Source organism: Oncorhynchus gorbuscha, linkage group LG11 (assembly GCF_021184085.1).
Source record: "Oncorhynchus gorbuscha isolate QuinsamMale2020 ecotype Even-year linkage group LG11, OgorEven_v1.0, whole genome shotgun sequence".
Taxonomy (NCBI): Eukaryota; Metazoa; Chordata; class Actinopteri; order Salmoniformes; family Salmonidae; genus Oncorhynchus; species Oncorhynchus gorbuscha.
Genome location: NC_060183.1, coordinates 12,247,509 through 12,264,644, shown reverse-complemented (window position 1 = coordinate 12,264,644; position 17,136 = coordinate 12,247,509). Strand labels below are relative to the sequence as shown.

Below are 17,136 nucleotides of genomic sequence, written 5' to 3'. Positions count from 1 at the left end.
ATACTTTTCGCAGCATCTCCCGAGATATCAAAGGCAGTATTTGTGTAGTGAATATTTATTATCCAATACAATGCATGTTCAACACTTTACCATGCCTTCCCTCTATCTCTTTCAGTGGAGGGCGGTAAATGTTATCATCCAACTAGAGATAACTGCCTAAATAAAGGAAACAATTGAGTAAATGAGGAATACAAAGTATATTGTCACTGCACTCTATACTCCTCTGTAAATTGGTCATCTCTGTATACCCTCACAAGACCCACTGGTTGATGCTTATTTATAAAACCCTGTTTGGCATCACTCCCCCCTGTCTGAGATATCTACTGCAGCCCTCATCCTCCACATACAACACTCGTTCTGCCAGTCACATTCTGTTAAAGGTCCCCAAAGTACACATATCCCTGGTCCTCTTTTCAGTTTGCTGCAGCTAGCGACTGGAACGAGCTGCAACAAACACTCAAACTGGACAGTTTAATCTCAATCTCTTCATTCAAAGACTCAATCATGGACACTCTTACTGACAGTTGTGGCTGCTTTGTGTGATGTATTGTTGTCTCTACCTTCTTGACATTTGTGCTGTTGACTGTGCCCAATAATGTTTGTACCATGTTTTGTGCTGCTACCATGTTGTTGTTATGTTGTGTTGCTACCATGCTGTGTTGTCATGTGCTGCTGCCTTGCTATGTTGTTGTATTAGGTCTCTCTTTATGTAGTGTTGTGTTGTCTCTCTTGTTTTGATGTGTGTTTTGTCCTATATTTATATTGTATTTATGATAATTTTTTAAAACCCAGGCCCGGCCCCGCAGGAAGCCTTTTGCCTTTTGGTAAGCCGTCATTGTGAATAAGAATTTGTTCTTAACTGACTTGCCTAGTTAAATAAAGGTTAAATAAATAAAATAAATATTGAAAACAGGTGCTTCCACATAGTTGTGGTTCCTTAATTAAGTAATTAAAGCGTAACAACACCATGCTTAGGGTCCTGCATAAAACTGCCCAGTAGCCCATTATTTTGTCTACAACGGCTAGAAGAAGCGATCTCGGTGATTTTGAAAGAGGGGTCTCAAAAGAGCATAGGGGTTTTAAAGGTTGTGTGTGTCTGCTTGTATCTCAGTCACCAGATCTCAACCCAATTGAATTATGGGAGATTCTGCAGTGGTGCCTGAGACTCAACCGTCAGCATAAAACACCAAATGATGGAATTTAATAGCATATATGTCATGTATTGTCCCTGTGCTTTCTCTTCTCTTCGTTTCCTCCTGCTGGTCGTCCAAGAATGGACCCAGCGATTTCGGATTCTCTCTACTCAGCCGTCGAGTTCCAGGGAGCGATGCTAGGCAGACACGAACAGGAATTGTCTGCTGCTCGACATGCCGTTGAGACCCTGGCCGCCCAAGTCTCCGGCCTCTCGGAGGATATTCACAATCTCCGCCTCGATCCACCGGTTACCTCCTGGGCTTCCGGGTCTCCGGAGCCCAGAATTAATAACCCACCGTGTTACTCTGGGGAGCCCACTGAATGTCGCTCGTTCCTTACCCAGTGTGATATTGTGTTCTCTCTCCAGCCCAACACGTACTCCAGGGGTACTGCTCGTATCGCCTACGTCATATCTCTCCTTACTGGACGGGCTCGTGAGTGGGGCACGGCAATCTGGGAGGCAAGGGCTGAGTGTACTAACCAGTATCAGAACTTTAAGGAGGAGATGATACGGGTTTTTGATCATTCTGTTTTTGGGAAAGAAGCTTCCTGGGCCCTGTCTTCCCTATGTCAAGGTAATCGATCCATAACGGATTACTCTATAGAGTTTCGCACTCTTGCTGCCTCCAGTGACTGGAACGAGCCGGCGTTGCTCGCTCGTTTTCTGGAGGGTCTCCACGCTGAGGTAAAGGATGAGATTCTCTCCCGGGAGGTTCCTTCCAGCGTGGATTCTTTGATTGAACTCGCTATTCGCATAGAACGACGGGTAGATCTTCGTCACCGAGCTCATGGAAGAGAGCTCGCGTTAACAGTGTCCCCCATCTCCGCATCTCTACCATCTCCCCCCACTGGCTCAGGTGTTGAGCCCATGCAGCTGGGGGGTATTCACATCTCGACTAAGGAGAGGGAACGGAGAATCACCAACCGCCTCTGTCTCTATTGCGGTTCCGCTGGTCATTTTGTCATTTCATGTCCAGTAAAAGGCCAGAGCTCATCAGTAAGCGGAGGGCTACTGGCGAGCGCTACTACTCTGGTCTCTCCGTCAAGTTCCTGTACTACCTTGTCGGTCCATCTACGCTGGACCGGTTCGGCAGCTTCCTGCAGTGCATTAATAGACTCTGGGGCGGAGGGCTGTTTTATGTACAGTTAGGGGAGCCCACGGCTATGTTCGCCTTGGATGGTAGTCCTCTCCCCAGGATTCAGCGTGAAACGCTACCATTAACCCTCACTGTCTCTGGTAATCATAGTGAAACCATTTATTTTTTGATTTTTTGTTCACCTTTTACACCTGTTGTTTTGGGCCATCTCTGGCTAGTGTGTCATAATCCTTCTATTAATTGGTCTAGTAATTCTATCCTCTCCTGGAACGTCTCTTGTCATGTTAAGTGTTTAGTGTCTGCTATCCCTCCTGTTTCTTCTGCCCCCTCTTCACAGGAGGAGCCTGGTGATTTGACAGGGGTGCCGGAGGAATATCATGATCTGCGCACGGTCTTCAGTCGGCCCAGGGCCACCTCCCTTCCTCCTCACCGGTCGTATGATTGTTGTATTGATCTCCTTCCGGGTACCACTCCCCCACGGGGTAGACTAGACTCTCTGTCGGCTACCGAACGTAAGGCTCTCGAAGATTATTTGTCTGTAGCTCTCGACGCCGGTACCGTGGTCCCTTCCTCCTCTCCCGCCGAAGCAGGGTTCTTTTTTGTTAAGGAAGAGGACGGGAACCTGCGCCCCTGAGTGGATTATCGAGGGCTGAATGACATAACGGTTAAGAATCGTTATCCGCTTCCCCTTATGTCTTCAGTTTTCGAGATTCTGCAGGGAGCCAGGTTCTTTACTAAGTTGGACCTTCGTAACGCTTACCATCTCGTGCGCATCAGGGAGGGGGACGAGTGGAAGACGGCGTTTAACACTCCGTTAGGGCATTTTGAATACCGGGTTCTGCCGTCCGGTCTCGCTAATGCTCCAGCTGTCTTTCAGGCAGTAGTGAATGATGTACTGAGTGATATGCTTAACATCTTTGTTTTCGTTTACCTTGACGATATCCTGATTTTTTCACCGTCACTCCAGATTCATGTTCAGCACGTTCGACGTGTCCTCCAGCGCCTTTTAGAGAATTGTCTTTATGTGAAGGCTGAGAAGTGCGCTTTTCATGTCTCCTCCGTCACATTTCTCGGTTCTGTTATTTCCGCTGAAGGCATTCAGATGGATCCCGCTAGGGTCCATGCTGTCAGCGATTGGCCCGTCCCTAAGTCACGTGTCGAACTGCAGCGCTTTCTCGGTTTCGCGAATTTCTATCGGCGTTTCAAGTGGCAGCTCCTCTCACAGCCCTTACTTCTGTCAAGACGTGCTTTAAGTGGTCCGTTTCCGCCCAGGGAGCTTTTGATCTCCTCAAGAAGCGTTTTACATCCGCTCCTATCCTTGTTACACCTGACGTCACTAAACAGTTCATTGTCGAGGTAGACGCGTCAGAGGTGGGCGTGGGAGCCATTCTGTCCCAGCGCTCCCATTCTGACGATAAGGTCCACCCTTGCGCGTATTTTTCTCATCGCCTGTCGCCGTCGGAACGTAACTATGATGTGGCAAACCGCGAACTGCTCGCCATCCGCTTAGCCCTAGGCGAATGGCGACAGTGGTTGGAGGGGGCGACCGTTCCTTTTGTCGTTTGGACTGACCATAAGAACCTTGAGTACATCCGTTCTGCCAAACGACTTAATGCGCGTCAGGCTCGTTGGGCGCTGTATTTCGCTCATTTCGAGTTCGTTATTTCTTATCGTCCGGGCTCAAGGAACACCAAGCCTGATTGTTTATCCCGTCTCTTCAGTTCTTCAGTAGCCTCCACCGACCCCGAGGGGAGATTCCCTGAGGGGCGTGTTGTCGGGTTGACTGTCTGGGGAATTGAGAGGCAGGTAAAGCAAGCACTCACTCACACTCCGTCTCCGCGCGCTTGTCCTAGGAACCTTCTTTTCGTTCCCGTTCCTACTCGTCTGGCCGTTCTTCAGTGGGCTCACTCTGCCAAGTTAGCCGGCAACCTCGGCGTTCGGGGTACGCTTGCTTCTATTCGCCAGCGTTTTTGGTGGCCCACTCAGGAGCGTGACACGCGTCGTTTCGTGGCTGCTTGTTCGGACTGCGCGCAGACTAAGTCCGGTAACTCTCTTCCTGCTTCTGCTCCTGGCCTTGCTGTGTCTAAGTCTGTCCCCAGACACAGCATCTCTCCTGGTCCTGCTCCTGGCCTTGCTGTGTCTCAGTCTGTCCCCAGCCACCGCATCTCTCCTGCCCTTGCTGTGTCTCAGTCTGTCCCCTGCCACCGCATCTTTCCTGCCCTTGCTGTGTCTCAGTCTGTCCCCAGCCACCGCATCTCTCCTGGTCCTGCTCCTGCACTTGCTGTGTCTCAGTCTGTCCTCAGCCACCGCCTCTCTCCTGTTCCTGGTCTTAGCCTTGCTGTGTCTCAGTCTGTCCCTAGTTATTACTCTCCTGGCCTGTTTGGTCCTGATGGCTCAAACTCTTACAGTTCTCTACCCGTGTCTCATTTTTATAATAATAATTGCACTAAGATTCCCTCTTCATCGTTTCCCGTTACGGTCCTGAGGAGAGGAGTTGGGTTCCATCTCGGGACGTGCTGGACCGTTCGCTGATCGATGATTTCCTCCGTTGCCGCCAGGTTTCCTCCTCGAGTGCGCCAGGAGGCGCTCGGTGAGTGGGGGGGTACTGTCATGTATTGTATTGTCATGTCTTGTCCCTGTGCTTTCTCTTCTCTTCGTTTCCTCCTGCTGGTCGTATTAGGTTTCTTTCTCTCTCTTTATCCCTCTCTCTCTCTATCGTTCCGTTCCTGCTTCCAGCTGTTCCTCATTCTCCTAACCACCTCGTTTACTCTTTCACACCTGTCCCCTATTTTGCCCTCTGATTAAGTCTCTATTTCTCTCTCTGTTTCTGCTTCTGTCCTTGTCGGATTCTTGTTTGCGTTGCCTTTGTTCCGTCCTGTTGTATTCTGCCTCGTCTTCAGATACTGCGTGTGAGCAGGTGTCTCTATCCGCTACGGCCTGCGCCTACCCGAAGGGACCTGCAGTCTGTTGCCGCTAGCCTTGCAACTCTCCTCAACAACTAGAAGGGGGACTCTCCTGTTAAACTAGAGGATTTGTGCTTTCCCTGTTTGGACTTCCCCTGTAATGATTGAGGATTTATGTTTTCCCTGTTTGGACATTAAAAGACTCTGTTTCTGTTATATCGCTTTTGGGTCCTCACTCACCTGCATAACAATATAATGGTGTTTCATCCATCAAGTGAGTTCCAGTAGTGGTGTAAAGTACTTAAGTAAAAAATACTTAAAAGTACTACTTAAGTTGTTATTGGGGGTATCTGTAATTTACTTTACTATTTATATTTTTGACTGTTTTTTACTTCACTACATTCCTAAAGACACTTACTGTATGTACTTTTTTACTTCACTACATTCCTATAGACGCTTACTGTATGTACTTTTTTACTTCACTACATTCCTAAAGACACTTACTGTATGTACTTTTTTACTTCACTACATTCCTAAAGACACTTACTGTATGTACTTTTTACTTCATACATTTTCCCTGACACTCAAAGGTACTCGTTACATTATGAATGGCCAGAATGACAGGAAAATGGTCCAATTCACGCACGTATCAAAGCCATACTCTCCCTAAGCCCCCCCCCCCCAATAATTTTTTGGGGTGACTTTCCGGTTTCCAACCGCGTCGCCGTGCTGCCTCCTCATACTTGCGCCTCTCCGCTTTAGCTGCTTCTATTTCCTCCTTGGGATGGCGATATTCTCCCGGCTGCGCCCAGGGTCCTTTTCCGTCTAATTCCTCCTCCCATGACCAGAAGTCCTCATATTGCTGCTCCTCACAATAAACAGGGAGAGTAGGCTCAGGTCTGACTCCTGACTCAGCCACTCTATCTCTCTGCCCTTTCCCCCGTTACTTTTGGTTTTCGCTCTGTATAGCCGTGCTTTCCTTTTCGAATCCATACGTCTATAGCCCTCTTCGCATTGCTGTAGGGAATCCCAGGCGGGCTCCTGCACTCGCTCTGGGTCGGCCGCCCACCTGTCGATTTCTTCCCACGTAGTATACCTCATGCTTCTGCTGTCAATAACGTCCTCCTTCAGATCCTGCCAGTTCACACGCTGCTCGGTCTGTGAATGGTGGGTGATTCTGTAACGACTTTAGTCTGTTGTAAGAAGAGAGTCAGACCGAAATGCAGCGTGTAGGTTACTCATGACTTTAATGAAGATAAATGCGGTACATGAAATAACTGTATAAGAAAACAACAAATGGAACGTGAACTAATTACAGCCTATCTGCTGACTAACACAGAGACAGGTACAATCACCCACAAAATACAACGCGCACTCAGGCTACCTAAATACGGTTCCCAATCCGAGACAACGAGAATCACCTGACTCCAATTGGGAATCGCCTCAGGCAGCCAAGCCTAACTAGACACACCCCTAATCATACACAATCCCAATTAATACAAACCCCAATACGAAATACAACATATAAACCCATGTCACACCCGAGCTTCCTCTCAGTACCGAGCTTCCTCTCAGTACCGGGCTTCCCCTCAGTACCGGGCTTCCCCTTAGTACCGGTCTTCCCCTCAGTACTGGACTTCCCCTCAGTACCGGGCTGCTTCGGTCCCGGGCTGCCCCTCTGTCCCGGGCTGTCCCTCTGACCCGGGCTGCCCCTCTGTCCCGGGCTGCCCCGCTGTCCCGAGTTGCCCCTCTATCCTGAGTTGCCCCTCTATCCTGAGTTGCCCCTCTGTCCCGAGCTGCCCCTCTGTCCCGAGCTGCCCCTCTGTCCCGAGCTGCCCCTCTGTCCCGAGCTGCCCCTCTGTCCCGAGCTGCCCCTCTGTCCCAAGCTGCACCTCTGTCCCGAGCTGCCCCTCAGTTATGTGGGGGTCAGGGTGAGGACTATTAGGCCATGGTCGGCGGAGAAGGTGGATTATCCTAGGACGCGAAGGGGAGGAACTAGGACATTTATGGAGTGGGGTCCACGTCCCTAGCCAGAACCGCCACCATGGACAGACGCCCACCCGGACCCTCCCTATGCTCTTGAGGTGCGTCCCGGAGTCCGCACCTTAGGGGGGGGGGTTCTGTCACGCCTTGGTCATTGTATCTTGTGTTTTTGTTATATGTTTGGGTAGGCCAGGGTGTGACATGGGTTTATGTTGTATTTCGTATTGGGGTTTGTATTAATTAGGAGTGTGTATTAGTAGGGGTGTGTCTAGTTAGGCTTGGCTGCCTGAGGCGATTCCTAATTGGAGTCAGCTGATTCTCGTTGTCTCAGATTGGGAACCGTATTTAGGCAGCCTGAGTGCGCGTTGTATTTCGTGGGCGATTGTACCTGTCTTAGTGTTAGTCACCAGATAGGCTGTATTAGTTTCATTCGTTTGTTGTTTTCTTCTTCTATTATTTCATGTACCGCTTTATCTTTATTAAAGGTCATGAGTAACCTACACGCTGCATTTCGGTCTGTCTCTCCTCTAACAGCAGATGAAGTTCATTACAACGAGACTCCCAGTTAGATAGCCAATGTTCCTTTTTTCCAAAAATACTATTTCTGTGGGCGAAATAGGTCCGTTTGTTCTTCACGTTTGGCTGAGAAATCGACCGGAAATTGCAGTCACAAAAACGCCTAAAAATATTCAAAATTTGCTCCATAATATCGACAGAAACATGGCAAACGTTGGTAATAATCAATTCTCAAGGTGTTTTTCAAATATCTATTCGATAATATATCCATCGGGACAATTGGTTTTTCAGTAGGACCGATTGGAATAATGGCTACCTCTGTATTTTATGCGAGAATCACTCTGCGAGCCATCAGGTGACCGCTTGCGCAATGTAGCCGCTTACGGGTATTCTTCAACATAAATGTGTAAAACTACGTCACAATGCTGTACATGAAAAGTACTACTTAAGTTTACACCTTGGGGAATAACGGAGAAAAGTTCATCTGGTTGATATTCCATTCACTGCTCAATAGGGACACATTGGAACGCAGAGTTTACAAAATATGAATCACTTCCGGATTGGATTTTTCTCAGGCTTTGACCTGCAATATCAATTCTGTTATACTCACAAACAATATTTTTACAGTTTTGGAAACTTTAGAGTGTTTTCTATCTGAAGCTGTCAATTATATGCATATTCTAGCATCTTGTCCTGACAAAATATCCTGTTTACTACGGGAACGTTATTTTTCCAAAAATGAAAATACTGCCCCCTAGTCACAAAAGGTTTTAAAGGCAATGCTATCAAATACACTCAATTAGTATGTAAACTTCTGACACACTGGGAATGTGATGAAAGAAATAAAAGCTGAAATAAAAAATTCTCTCTACTATTATTCTGACATTTCACATTCTTAAAATAAAGTGGTGATCCTAACTGACCTAAAACAGGGAATTTTTACTAGGATGAAATGTCGGGAATTGTGAAAAACTGAGATGTATGTAAACTTCTGACTTCAACTGTATGTATTCTGGGGGTTGGGGTTGTTTACATTTGACTTCTTGTGTATCCATTGTATAATAAAATATTTAAATAGGATTATTTTTTAAATCTCAAAGGATATATATATTTTTCTTGATGATCAATGAAGACATATGGCCACATGGCCCAGAAGTAACGTTGTGTTTTGTGTTGAATGTCCATTGTGTTTTCTATTTGAAACATATAGTGACATTCATCTTTAAATAATCACCAAGATATTGGTTAAAATTGTGAATGTTCTCGTGAATGTGCCATGTTAGTTAATGAAATAATCCCTGGCTGATAGGTATCATGTCCTAACAGAGAAACAGTAGCCTTAATAAGGCTGCCTAATCCTAAAGTAAACCGTCTGAGGGAAAAGTGTGCTGATAGGAGGGTATTTGTAAGTGGGGACCTTTACTTTATATCACTGAGTCTACACAAGTCATCTCATATCCTAGAGAGAAGTCTGGCAGGTTAGCCATTATATGATTAGAACTGGCACTTTTCAACAGTATACACACATTACTGTAATGTAGCCGTTGGAACCAACATACTGTACAGGTTATCGTCAGATTGACATTGTCTCGAGGTCGTCCATTATTTCACCATTACTTATCATGGCAGGTGGATACTCTCTTATCGTAGCGATAAAGCAACGCAAAGTTAGAACTGTGGACCGTCTGTATATAAGACAACACACACACACGTCTCAGATCACTCATCCACAGGCATCTACAGGTGAGTCTGGTTCCTCTCAAGGTCTCTACCTCGCTTGATTTGCGCTGAGCAAAAGAATTGCGATACATGGTGTTTGATGGGTTAATTGAGGAATTGCTTCTTTGCACAGGTGAACGAGTTCTACAGGTGACTGCTGAGGAGACCAGACATCAAATCATGAAGTGGGCTATCGTTCTGTGTGCCGTGGTGGCACTCTCCGAATGCATCATCCAGTACGTTAATCATGCTATACCACTGCTATACTCCTGTTATACTCCTGCTATACTCCTGCTATACTCCTGCTATACTCCTGTTATACTCCTTTTATACTCCTGTTATACTCCTGCTGTACTCCTGCTGTACTCCTGCTATACTCCTGTTATACTCCTGTTATACTCCTGTTATACTCCTGTTATACTCCTGCTGTAATCGTGCTATGCTATTCTCCTACTATTCTCCTGCTATTCTCCTACTATTCTCCTGCTATACTCTTACTATTCTCCTACTATTCTCCTGCTATACTCCTGCTATGCTCATGTTATACCCCTGATATACTCATGCTATACTCCTGCTATTCTCCTGCTATTCTCCTGCTATTCTCCTGCTATTCTCCTGCTATTATCCTGCTATTCTCATGCTATACTCATGCTATTCTCCTGCTATACTCATGTTATATTACTGCTATACTCCTATATTAACATTACGCAACAGATCAGAAGACAGTGAAAGGTTTAATACCCCGAAATGTGTGAATGATTTGAATAGTCACACACAGTTGTTTAGCCTATGCTGCCATAACGTTTATTACAATGGTTTGACTAGAAGGTCTTGGACCATTGACCAGAAACCTGCTGGACCTGATCTGCTTGCCCAACCAGACTTTGTCCTCCTCCACAGGGTGCCTCTGATCAAGGGGAAGAGTGCCAGGGAGAGCCTGGAGGAGCAGGGTCTGTGGAATGAGTACAGAGGGAAGTTCCCTTTCAACCCCACCAGGTTTGACGACCAGAGCCTATATGTCTCCAATGAGCAGATGACCAACGACGCTGATGTAAGCATGAGAATGGATAGCACTTAACATGTTCCACTATGTAAGGCAGCAGAGAAGGCTGAAGCGCATCTTTTGGCCTCTTCTTCCTAAATTAATTATTGATCCACTTTAGTTTGAAATCAACAATTCGATTACTGATGACCTATTGGTATTCTGGTGTAATTCAGCTAATTCTTAGAATATCATAGGGTAGGGGGAGGTATTTATTCATACAAATATTTAGTTCCTTATTTGATCTTCTCTCGTTGGCGTACTTTGTAGGGGGAGGTATTTATTAATACTAATGATTATTTCATTATTTGATCTTCTCTAGTTGGCGTACTTTGGAGTGATCTCCATTGGAACTCCACCTCAGTCCTTCACTGTCATCTTTGACACTGGATCATCCAACCTGTGGATTCCCTCCATCTACTGCAGCAGCGCAGCTTGCGGTTTGTAACACACACACACAAACAAACACACAAACACAAACACACACACGCCCAAACACACACACACACACACACAAACACACACACACAAGCACAAACACACACACACACAAACACTCCCAGGCTAATCGTGTCTCCCCTCCTTCCAGCCAACCACAACAGGTTCAACCCCGGTTTGTCCTCTACCTACAAGAATGCTGGGAAGAGCCTGTCCATCCAATACGGTACTGGCAGTATGACTGGCTTCGAGGGCTTCGACACCGTTGTGGTAAGGAACAGAATTCATCACAACAACATGAGGACTGGAAACATTGTGTAGGTTTCAGTACTATCTCAAGTATTATCCTCCTCTTCCTCTCCCCTCTTCTTCTCCTCCTCTTCATCCTCTTCCTGGTCCTCTGTAGGTGGGTGGGATCCCTGTGAAGAACCAGATCTTTGGGCTGAGTCAATTGGAGGCTCCCTTCATGGCTCATATGAAGGCTGATGGTATCCTGGGTCTGGCTTACCCCCGCCTGGCAGCCTCTCAGGCCACACCAGTCTTTGACAACATGATGACCCAGCATCTCGTCAACCAGGACATGTTCTCTGTCTACCTGACTCGGTGAGTGGTCAGAGAGTAGGTAAACCAGGGCTATTTCTGAAATGGAACCCTATTGCCTGTATGGTGCACTACTGTTGACCAGAACTACATGGCTCCCACAAACCATCATGGCTTGCCAGACATGGAAATATGAATTGACGTAACTTCTCTCTCTCTCTCTCTCCCCTCTCTCTCGCTCCCCCCCTCTCTCTCCCAACCTCCCCCTTCTCTCTCCCCTCCCACTCGCCCACTCTCTCTCCCTCTTGCTCTCTGTTGTCGTCCATCTCCAGTAACTCTGCGGTTGGTAGCATGGTGACCTTCGGAGGCGTTGACACCAACCACTACTACGGCCAGATCGCATGGATCCCCCTGTCCTCTCAGATGTACTGGCAGATCACCGTCGACAGGTACTGTTGCAGTTACAGTACGTTTTATAGGGTTATAAATGGTTATTAATGGGTTATATAATCCTATGTAACTGGTAGATGAAGTGGTTGAGTACTGTTCTCAAGCAGCCATCTCTTCCTGATATGTGTATATCTGTGTGTCCATTGCAGTGTGACTGTGAACGGCCAGATTGTGGCCTGTAACGGCGGCTGCCAGGCTATCGTGGACACCGGCACCTCTAATATTGTGGGACCTCAGGCCGACATCTCCAGCATGGCCCGTGCTGTGGGAGCCCACTCCGCCAACGGAGACGTAAGTCATGTAATATTGTTTTGGTGATGTGTCACAAAGAATCAGGCACGTTTTGTTAATGATGTGTTCCCATCACCACTACTGACATAACTCAACAAGAACCAGAAAAGAACTCACACAGTCAATGCTGTTTAATTCATTGTCTCTCTCTCCTCATACCTCTCTCTCCTCCCTCTATTTTTCTCTCTCTCTTTATCAGAATGTGGTGAACTGTAACAACATCAACAACATGCCATCGATGGTCTTCCACATCCACGGACAGGCCTTCACTCTCCCAGCCTCCACCTACGTCCGCCAGGTGTGTGTGTGTGTGTGTGTGTGTGTGTGTGTGTGTGTGTGTGTGTGTGTGTGTGTGTGTGTGTGTGTGTGTGTGTGTGTGTGTGTGTGTGTGTGTGTGTGTGTGTGTGTGTGTGTGTGTGTGTGTGTGTGTGTGTGTGTGTGTGTGTGTGTGTGTGTGTGTGTCTGTGGTAGATCTTACGTAGCCATGAAGTGATCGTAACATTGTTTTGACAAGTTCTCTCTCTCTCTGCCACCTGTACAGTCCACCTACTATGGCTGCCGTACCGGTCTCTCGTCTAGTAGCTCCGACCTGTGGATTCTGGGTGACATTTTCATCCGACAGTACTATTCCATCTTCAGCAGAGCCCAGAACATGGTGGGTCTGGCCCTGGCTAGATAATCCAACACAGATCAACAATGGATCCCGTAACGCCATATGAAACCAAATGAGGGTGTCTCTCCAGCGCAATCGTATCTATTCTAAAGCTAATTTGAGTAGTTTGTAGTAGGAAGAGATGCTGCTCTGTCTAGAATTGTTATTAGTTCATCCAAAATAATAAAAATTGAGGTTTTGTCATGATAAAGTGGTCTGATGGTCTTTTTTGGTTCATTCGTGCTATGATTATGAATAAAGCACGCACTGATTAATCAATCTGGAAACATAAAAAACTATGTCTATGTATCTATTCACTTCCTTTCCTGTAGTGCCACCATGTGGCCAATCATGTGACGACTCTATGGCCCCAAACTCTGTGCCAAAACTGGCAGAGTTGGTTGGAGAGTTGAAATTGCTGTGTCAAGCCAAAGTAGGCAACCACTTCAATGAGCCAGCCAGTCCTTTGACAATGACAAGGCACATTGGATTATGGATGTTAATACTCTCAAGGACACGGTCGTCATATTTATTTATTTTAAATGCCGCTTTGCCCAGCTCTCTGCTAAGTACCACTCTCCTTAGAGTGGTAATGATTTAAATATACACTAGATCAGTGGTTCTCCAACTCTTTATAGTCCCGTACCCTTTCAAACATTCAACCTCCAGCTGCGTACCTCCTCCAGCACCAGGGTCAGAACAATCTCAATGTTGTTTTTGCCATCATTTTAAGCCTGCCACACACACACTATACAATCAAATCACATCAAATGTTCAGAGAGATAGGTAGGAGCAAGCCCATTTAATGCTTTGTAAGTTAGCAGTGTAACCTTGAAATCAGCTCTTGCCTTGACAGGAAGCCAGTGTAGGAGGCACTGGAGTAATATGATACTTTTTTTTGGTTCTAGTCAGGTTTCTAGCAGCCATATTTTGCACTAACTGAAGTTTATTTAGTGCTTTATCCGGGTAGCCGGAAAGTGGAGCATTGCAGTTATCTAACCTAGAAGTAACAAAAGCTTGGATTAATTTTTCTGCATTATTTTTGGACAGAAAGTTTCTGATTTTTGCAATGTTACGTAGATGGAAAAAAGCTGTCCTTGAAATAGTCTTGATATGTTCGTCAAAAGAGAGATCTGGGTCCAGAGTAACGCCGAGGTCCTTCACAGTTTTATTTGAAACGACTGTTTATTAACCATTAAGATTAATTGTCAGATTCAACAGAAGATCTCGTTGTTTCTTGGGACCTAGAACAAGTGCAGTCTCAGACCTATGATGGGATCTAAAACCAGACAGAAGCATTTCGTATACATTGTTTGTCTTCAGGAAGTCCGTGAGTTGCTGCGCAACAGTTTTTTCTAAAAATGTTGAGAGGAATGGAAGATTCGATATATGCAGATAGTTTTTTATATTTTCTGGGTCAAGGTTTTGCTTTTTCAAGAGAGGCTTTATTATTGCCACTTTTAATGAGTTTGGTACACATCCGGTGGATAGAGAGCCGTTTATTATGTGCAACATAGGAGGGCCAAGCACAGGAAGCAGCTCTTTCAGTAGTTTAGTTGAAATTGGGTCCAGTAATGCAGTTTGAATGTTTAGAGGCCATGATTATTTTCATCGTTGTGTCAAGAGATATAGTACTAAAACACTTGAGTGTCTCTCTTGATCCTAGGTCCTGGCAGAGTTGTGCAGACTCAGGACAACTGAGCTTTGAAGGAATATGTCACGTTTTTTCAAAATCGAACCCAGAAGCAGACCAGGACAAGGAGAGTAGGAAGAAGGTGATTATTTATATACAAGTGAATGTGAATGGGTTGATATATCCAGGTGGCATAGCGGGCAGAGGTGGTGAGTTGATGGGAGTAAATAGGTGGTTCCAATGGGGTAGCGGAATCCTCCGACGACCAGGTGGGAATGGGGTAAATGATCCGGGTGAGTAACTGAAGACAGAACAAACGGAGGTAAGTTTAAGGCAAGCAATACGTAAAAAACAACAAAACAAATTCTATCCAACTTGAGGCTGATACTATGGCACAACATACTGTTCATGGCTAATGATCCGGCAGGGAATGGATGTCAGGTCCGGGCTTATGAAGAGAAGAGATGATGATCAGGACCAGGTGTGCAGATAGCTGATGGGATACAGGTGCGGGTAATCAGAACTCCCAACTGGCTACATTGCCCGGCAACCAGACAGGGTGCGTTCCAGGACGCGGGAAAAACACTCCAGGACAGAACACAGGCAAAAAACAGACTCAGGAAATGGGATTCGTGACAGAATATGCAGATTTAAAGAGGGGTACGTAATTTGCTTTCTAATAATCATGATCTTTTCCTCAAAGAAGTTCATTAACTTCTTGACGCTACCCATACCTCTTAAGTCGACCCTCTACTATTTCGAACATTCTGTTAAATTTCGCGCAACATTTCAGCACCCTGCTACTCGTGCCAGGAATATAGTATATGCATATGATTAGTATGTGTGGATAGAAAACACTCAGACATTTATAAAATTGGTTAAATCACGGCTGTGACTATAACAGAACATGCGTTTCATCGAAAAGCGCAGGAAAATCTGATCACTGAAAATTGGAAAATATATCAATGCGCCACTTGCATGTTTTGTCTATGGGAAAGCAAATTACCTGGAGCCGAGATTGCAATTCCTACAGCTTCCACACGATGTCAACAGTCTTGTCATTTGCCCAGGCTTTGTTTCTTGGTCAAACGAAGAAGAGACAGCCCATTTCTTCAGGTCTCGGACCGGAAATTTTGGTTGAGATTTACCCGGACATTATTTCCAGACGTACCCTTATAGAATATACATCTCCTCGTGATCAATTTGATCGCTTATTAACGTTTACTAATACCTAAAGTTGCATTACAAAAGTATTTTGAAGTGTTTTGTGAAAGTTTATCGTCAACTTTTTTAATAAAAAAAAAATGACATTACGTTATAAGACGCTATTTTTTTTAGTTTATCACACAGTCTTCATAGATCGATATCTAGGCTATATATGGACCGATTTAATCGAAAAAAGACCCAATAGTGATTATGGGTCATCTAGGAGTGCCAACAAAGAAGATGGTCAAAGGTAATGAATGTTTTATATTTTATTTGTGCGGTTAGTGTAGCGCCGACTATGCTAATTATTTTGTTTACGTCCCCTGCGGGTCTTTTGGGAAGTTACATGCTATCAGATAATAGCTTCTCATGCTTTCCCCGAAAAGCATTTTAAAAATCTGACTTGTTGCCTGGATTTCCAACGAGTTTAATTCAATACCCTGCATGTGTATTTTAATGAACATTTGAGTTTTAACTAGTACTATTTGCATTTAGCGTAGCGCATTTGCATTTCCAGATGTCTAGATGGGACGCCTGCGTGTCAGGTAGGAGCAAGAGGTTAAGCGGGATAATTGTCATCAGCAACCGCTGAATAGCATAGCGCCACAGTCAAATAATATTACAAAAAAAATCTTAATATTCATGAATTCACAAGTGCAATATTGCAAAACACAGCTTAGCCTTTTGTTAATCCACCTGTCATCTCAGATTTTGAAATCTGCTTTACAGCGAAAGCAATCCAAGCGTTTGTGTAAGTTTATCGATAGCATACCAAAACATTATGTACACTGAGCATTATTAAGTAGCTAGGTCACGAAAATCAGAAAAAAAAAAATTGTTTACCTTTGATGATCTTCAGATGTTTTCACTCACGAGACTCCCAGTTACACAACAAATGTTCCTTTTGTTCCATAAAGATTATTTTTATATCCAAATACTGCCGTTTGTTTGTCGCGTTATGTTCAGAAATCCACAGGAAAGAGCGGTCACGACAACGCAGACGAAAATTCCAAATAATATCCATAATGTCCACAGAAACATGTCAAACGTTTTTATAATCAATCCTCAGGTTGTTTTTAAAACCTCTTGGTGCTAAGGGGTAGTATTTTCATTTTTGGGAAAAAAACGTTCCCGTTTTAAACGGGATATTTTGTCAGGAAAAGATGCTAGAATATGCATATAATTAACAGCTTTCGATAGAAAACACTCTAACGTTTCCAAAACTGTAAAGATATTGTCTGTGAGTATAACAGAACTGATGTTGTAGGTGAAAGCCTGAGAAAAATCCAATCCGGAAGTGCCCCAGGTTTTGAAAGCGCTGCGTTCCAATGACTCCCTATTTGGCTGTGAATGTACCATCAATGAGCTTACGCTTTCTACGTATTCCCCAAGGTGTCTAGAGCATTGTGACGTAGTTTTACGCCTTTCTGTTGAAGAATAGCCGTAGGCGGGCACATTGCGTAAGTGGTCAC

General features: G+C 45.1%; 1 protein-coding gene across 1 annotated transcript; it reads left to right on the top strand.

Annotated features, from left to right (window-relative positions):
* The first annotated feature begins 9,399 nt into the window (after positions 1 to 9,399).
* Positions 9,400 to 13,032, top strand: LOC124047546 (pepsin A-like). Its single transcript, XM_046367857.1, has 10 exons — positions 9,400 to 9,436; positions 9,546 to 9,648; positions 10,313 to 10,463; positions 10,777 to 10,894; positions 11,044 to 11,162; positions 11,299 to 11,495; positions 11,765 to 11,881; positions 12,032 to 12,173; positions 12,373 to 12,471; positions 12,715 to 13,032. The coding sequence occupies exons 2-10, from the start codon at positions 9,593 to 9,595 to the stop codon at positions 12,850 to 12,852; spliced, it is 1,137 nt and encodes a 378-aa protein (XP_046223813.1). The 5' UTR covers positions 9,400 to 9,436; positions 9,546 to 9,592; the 3' UTR covers positions 12,853 to 13,032.
* The last annotated feature ends 4,104 nt before the right edge of the window (positions 13,033 to 17,136 follow it).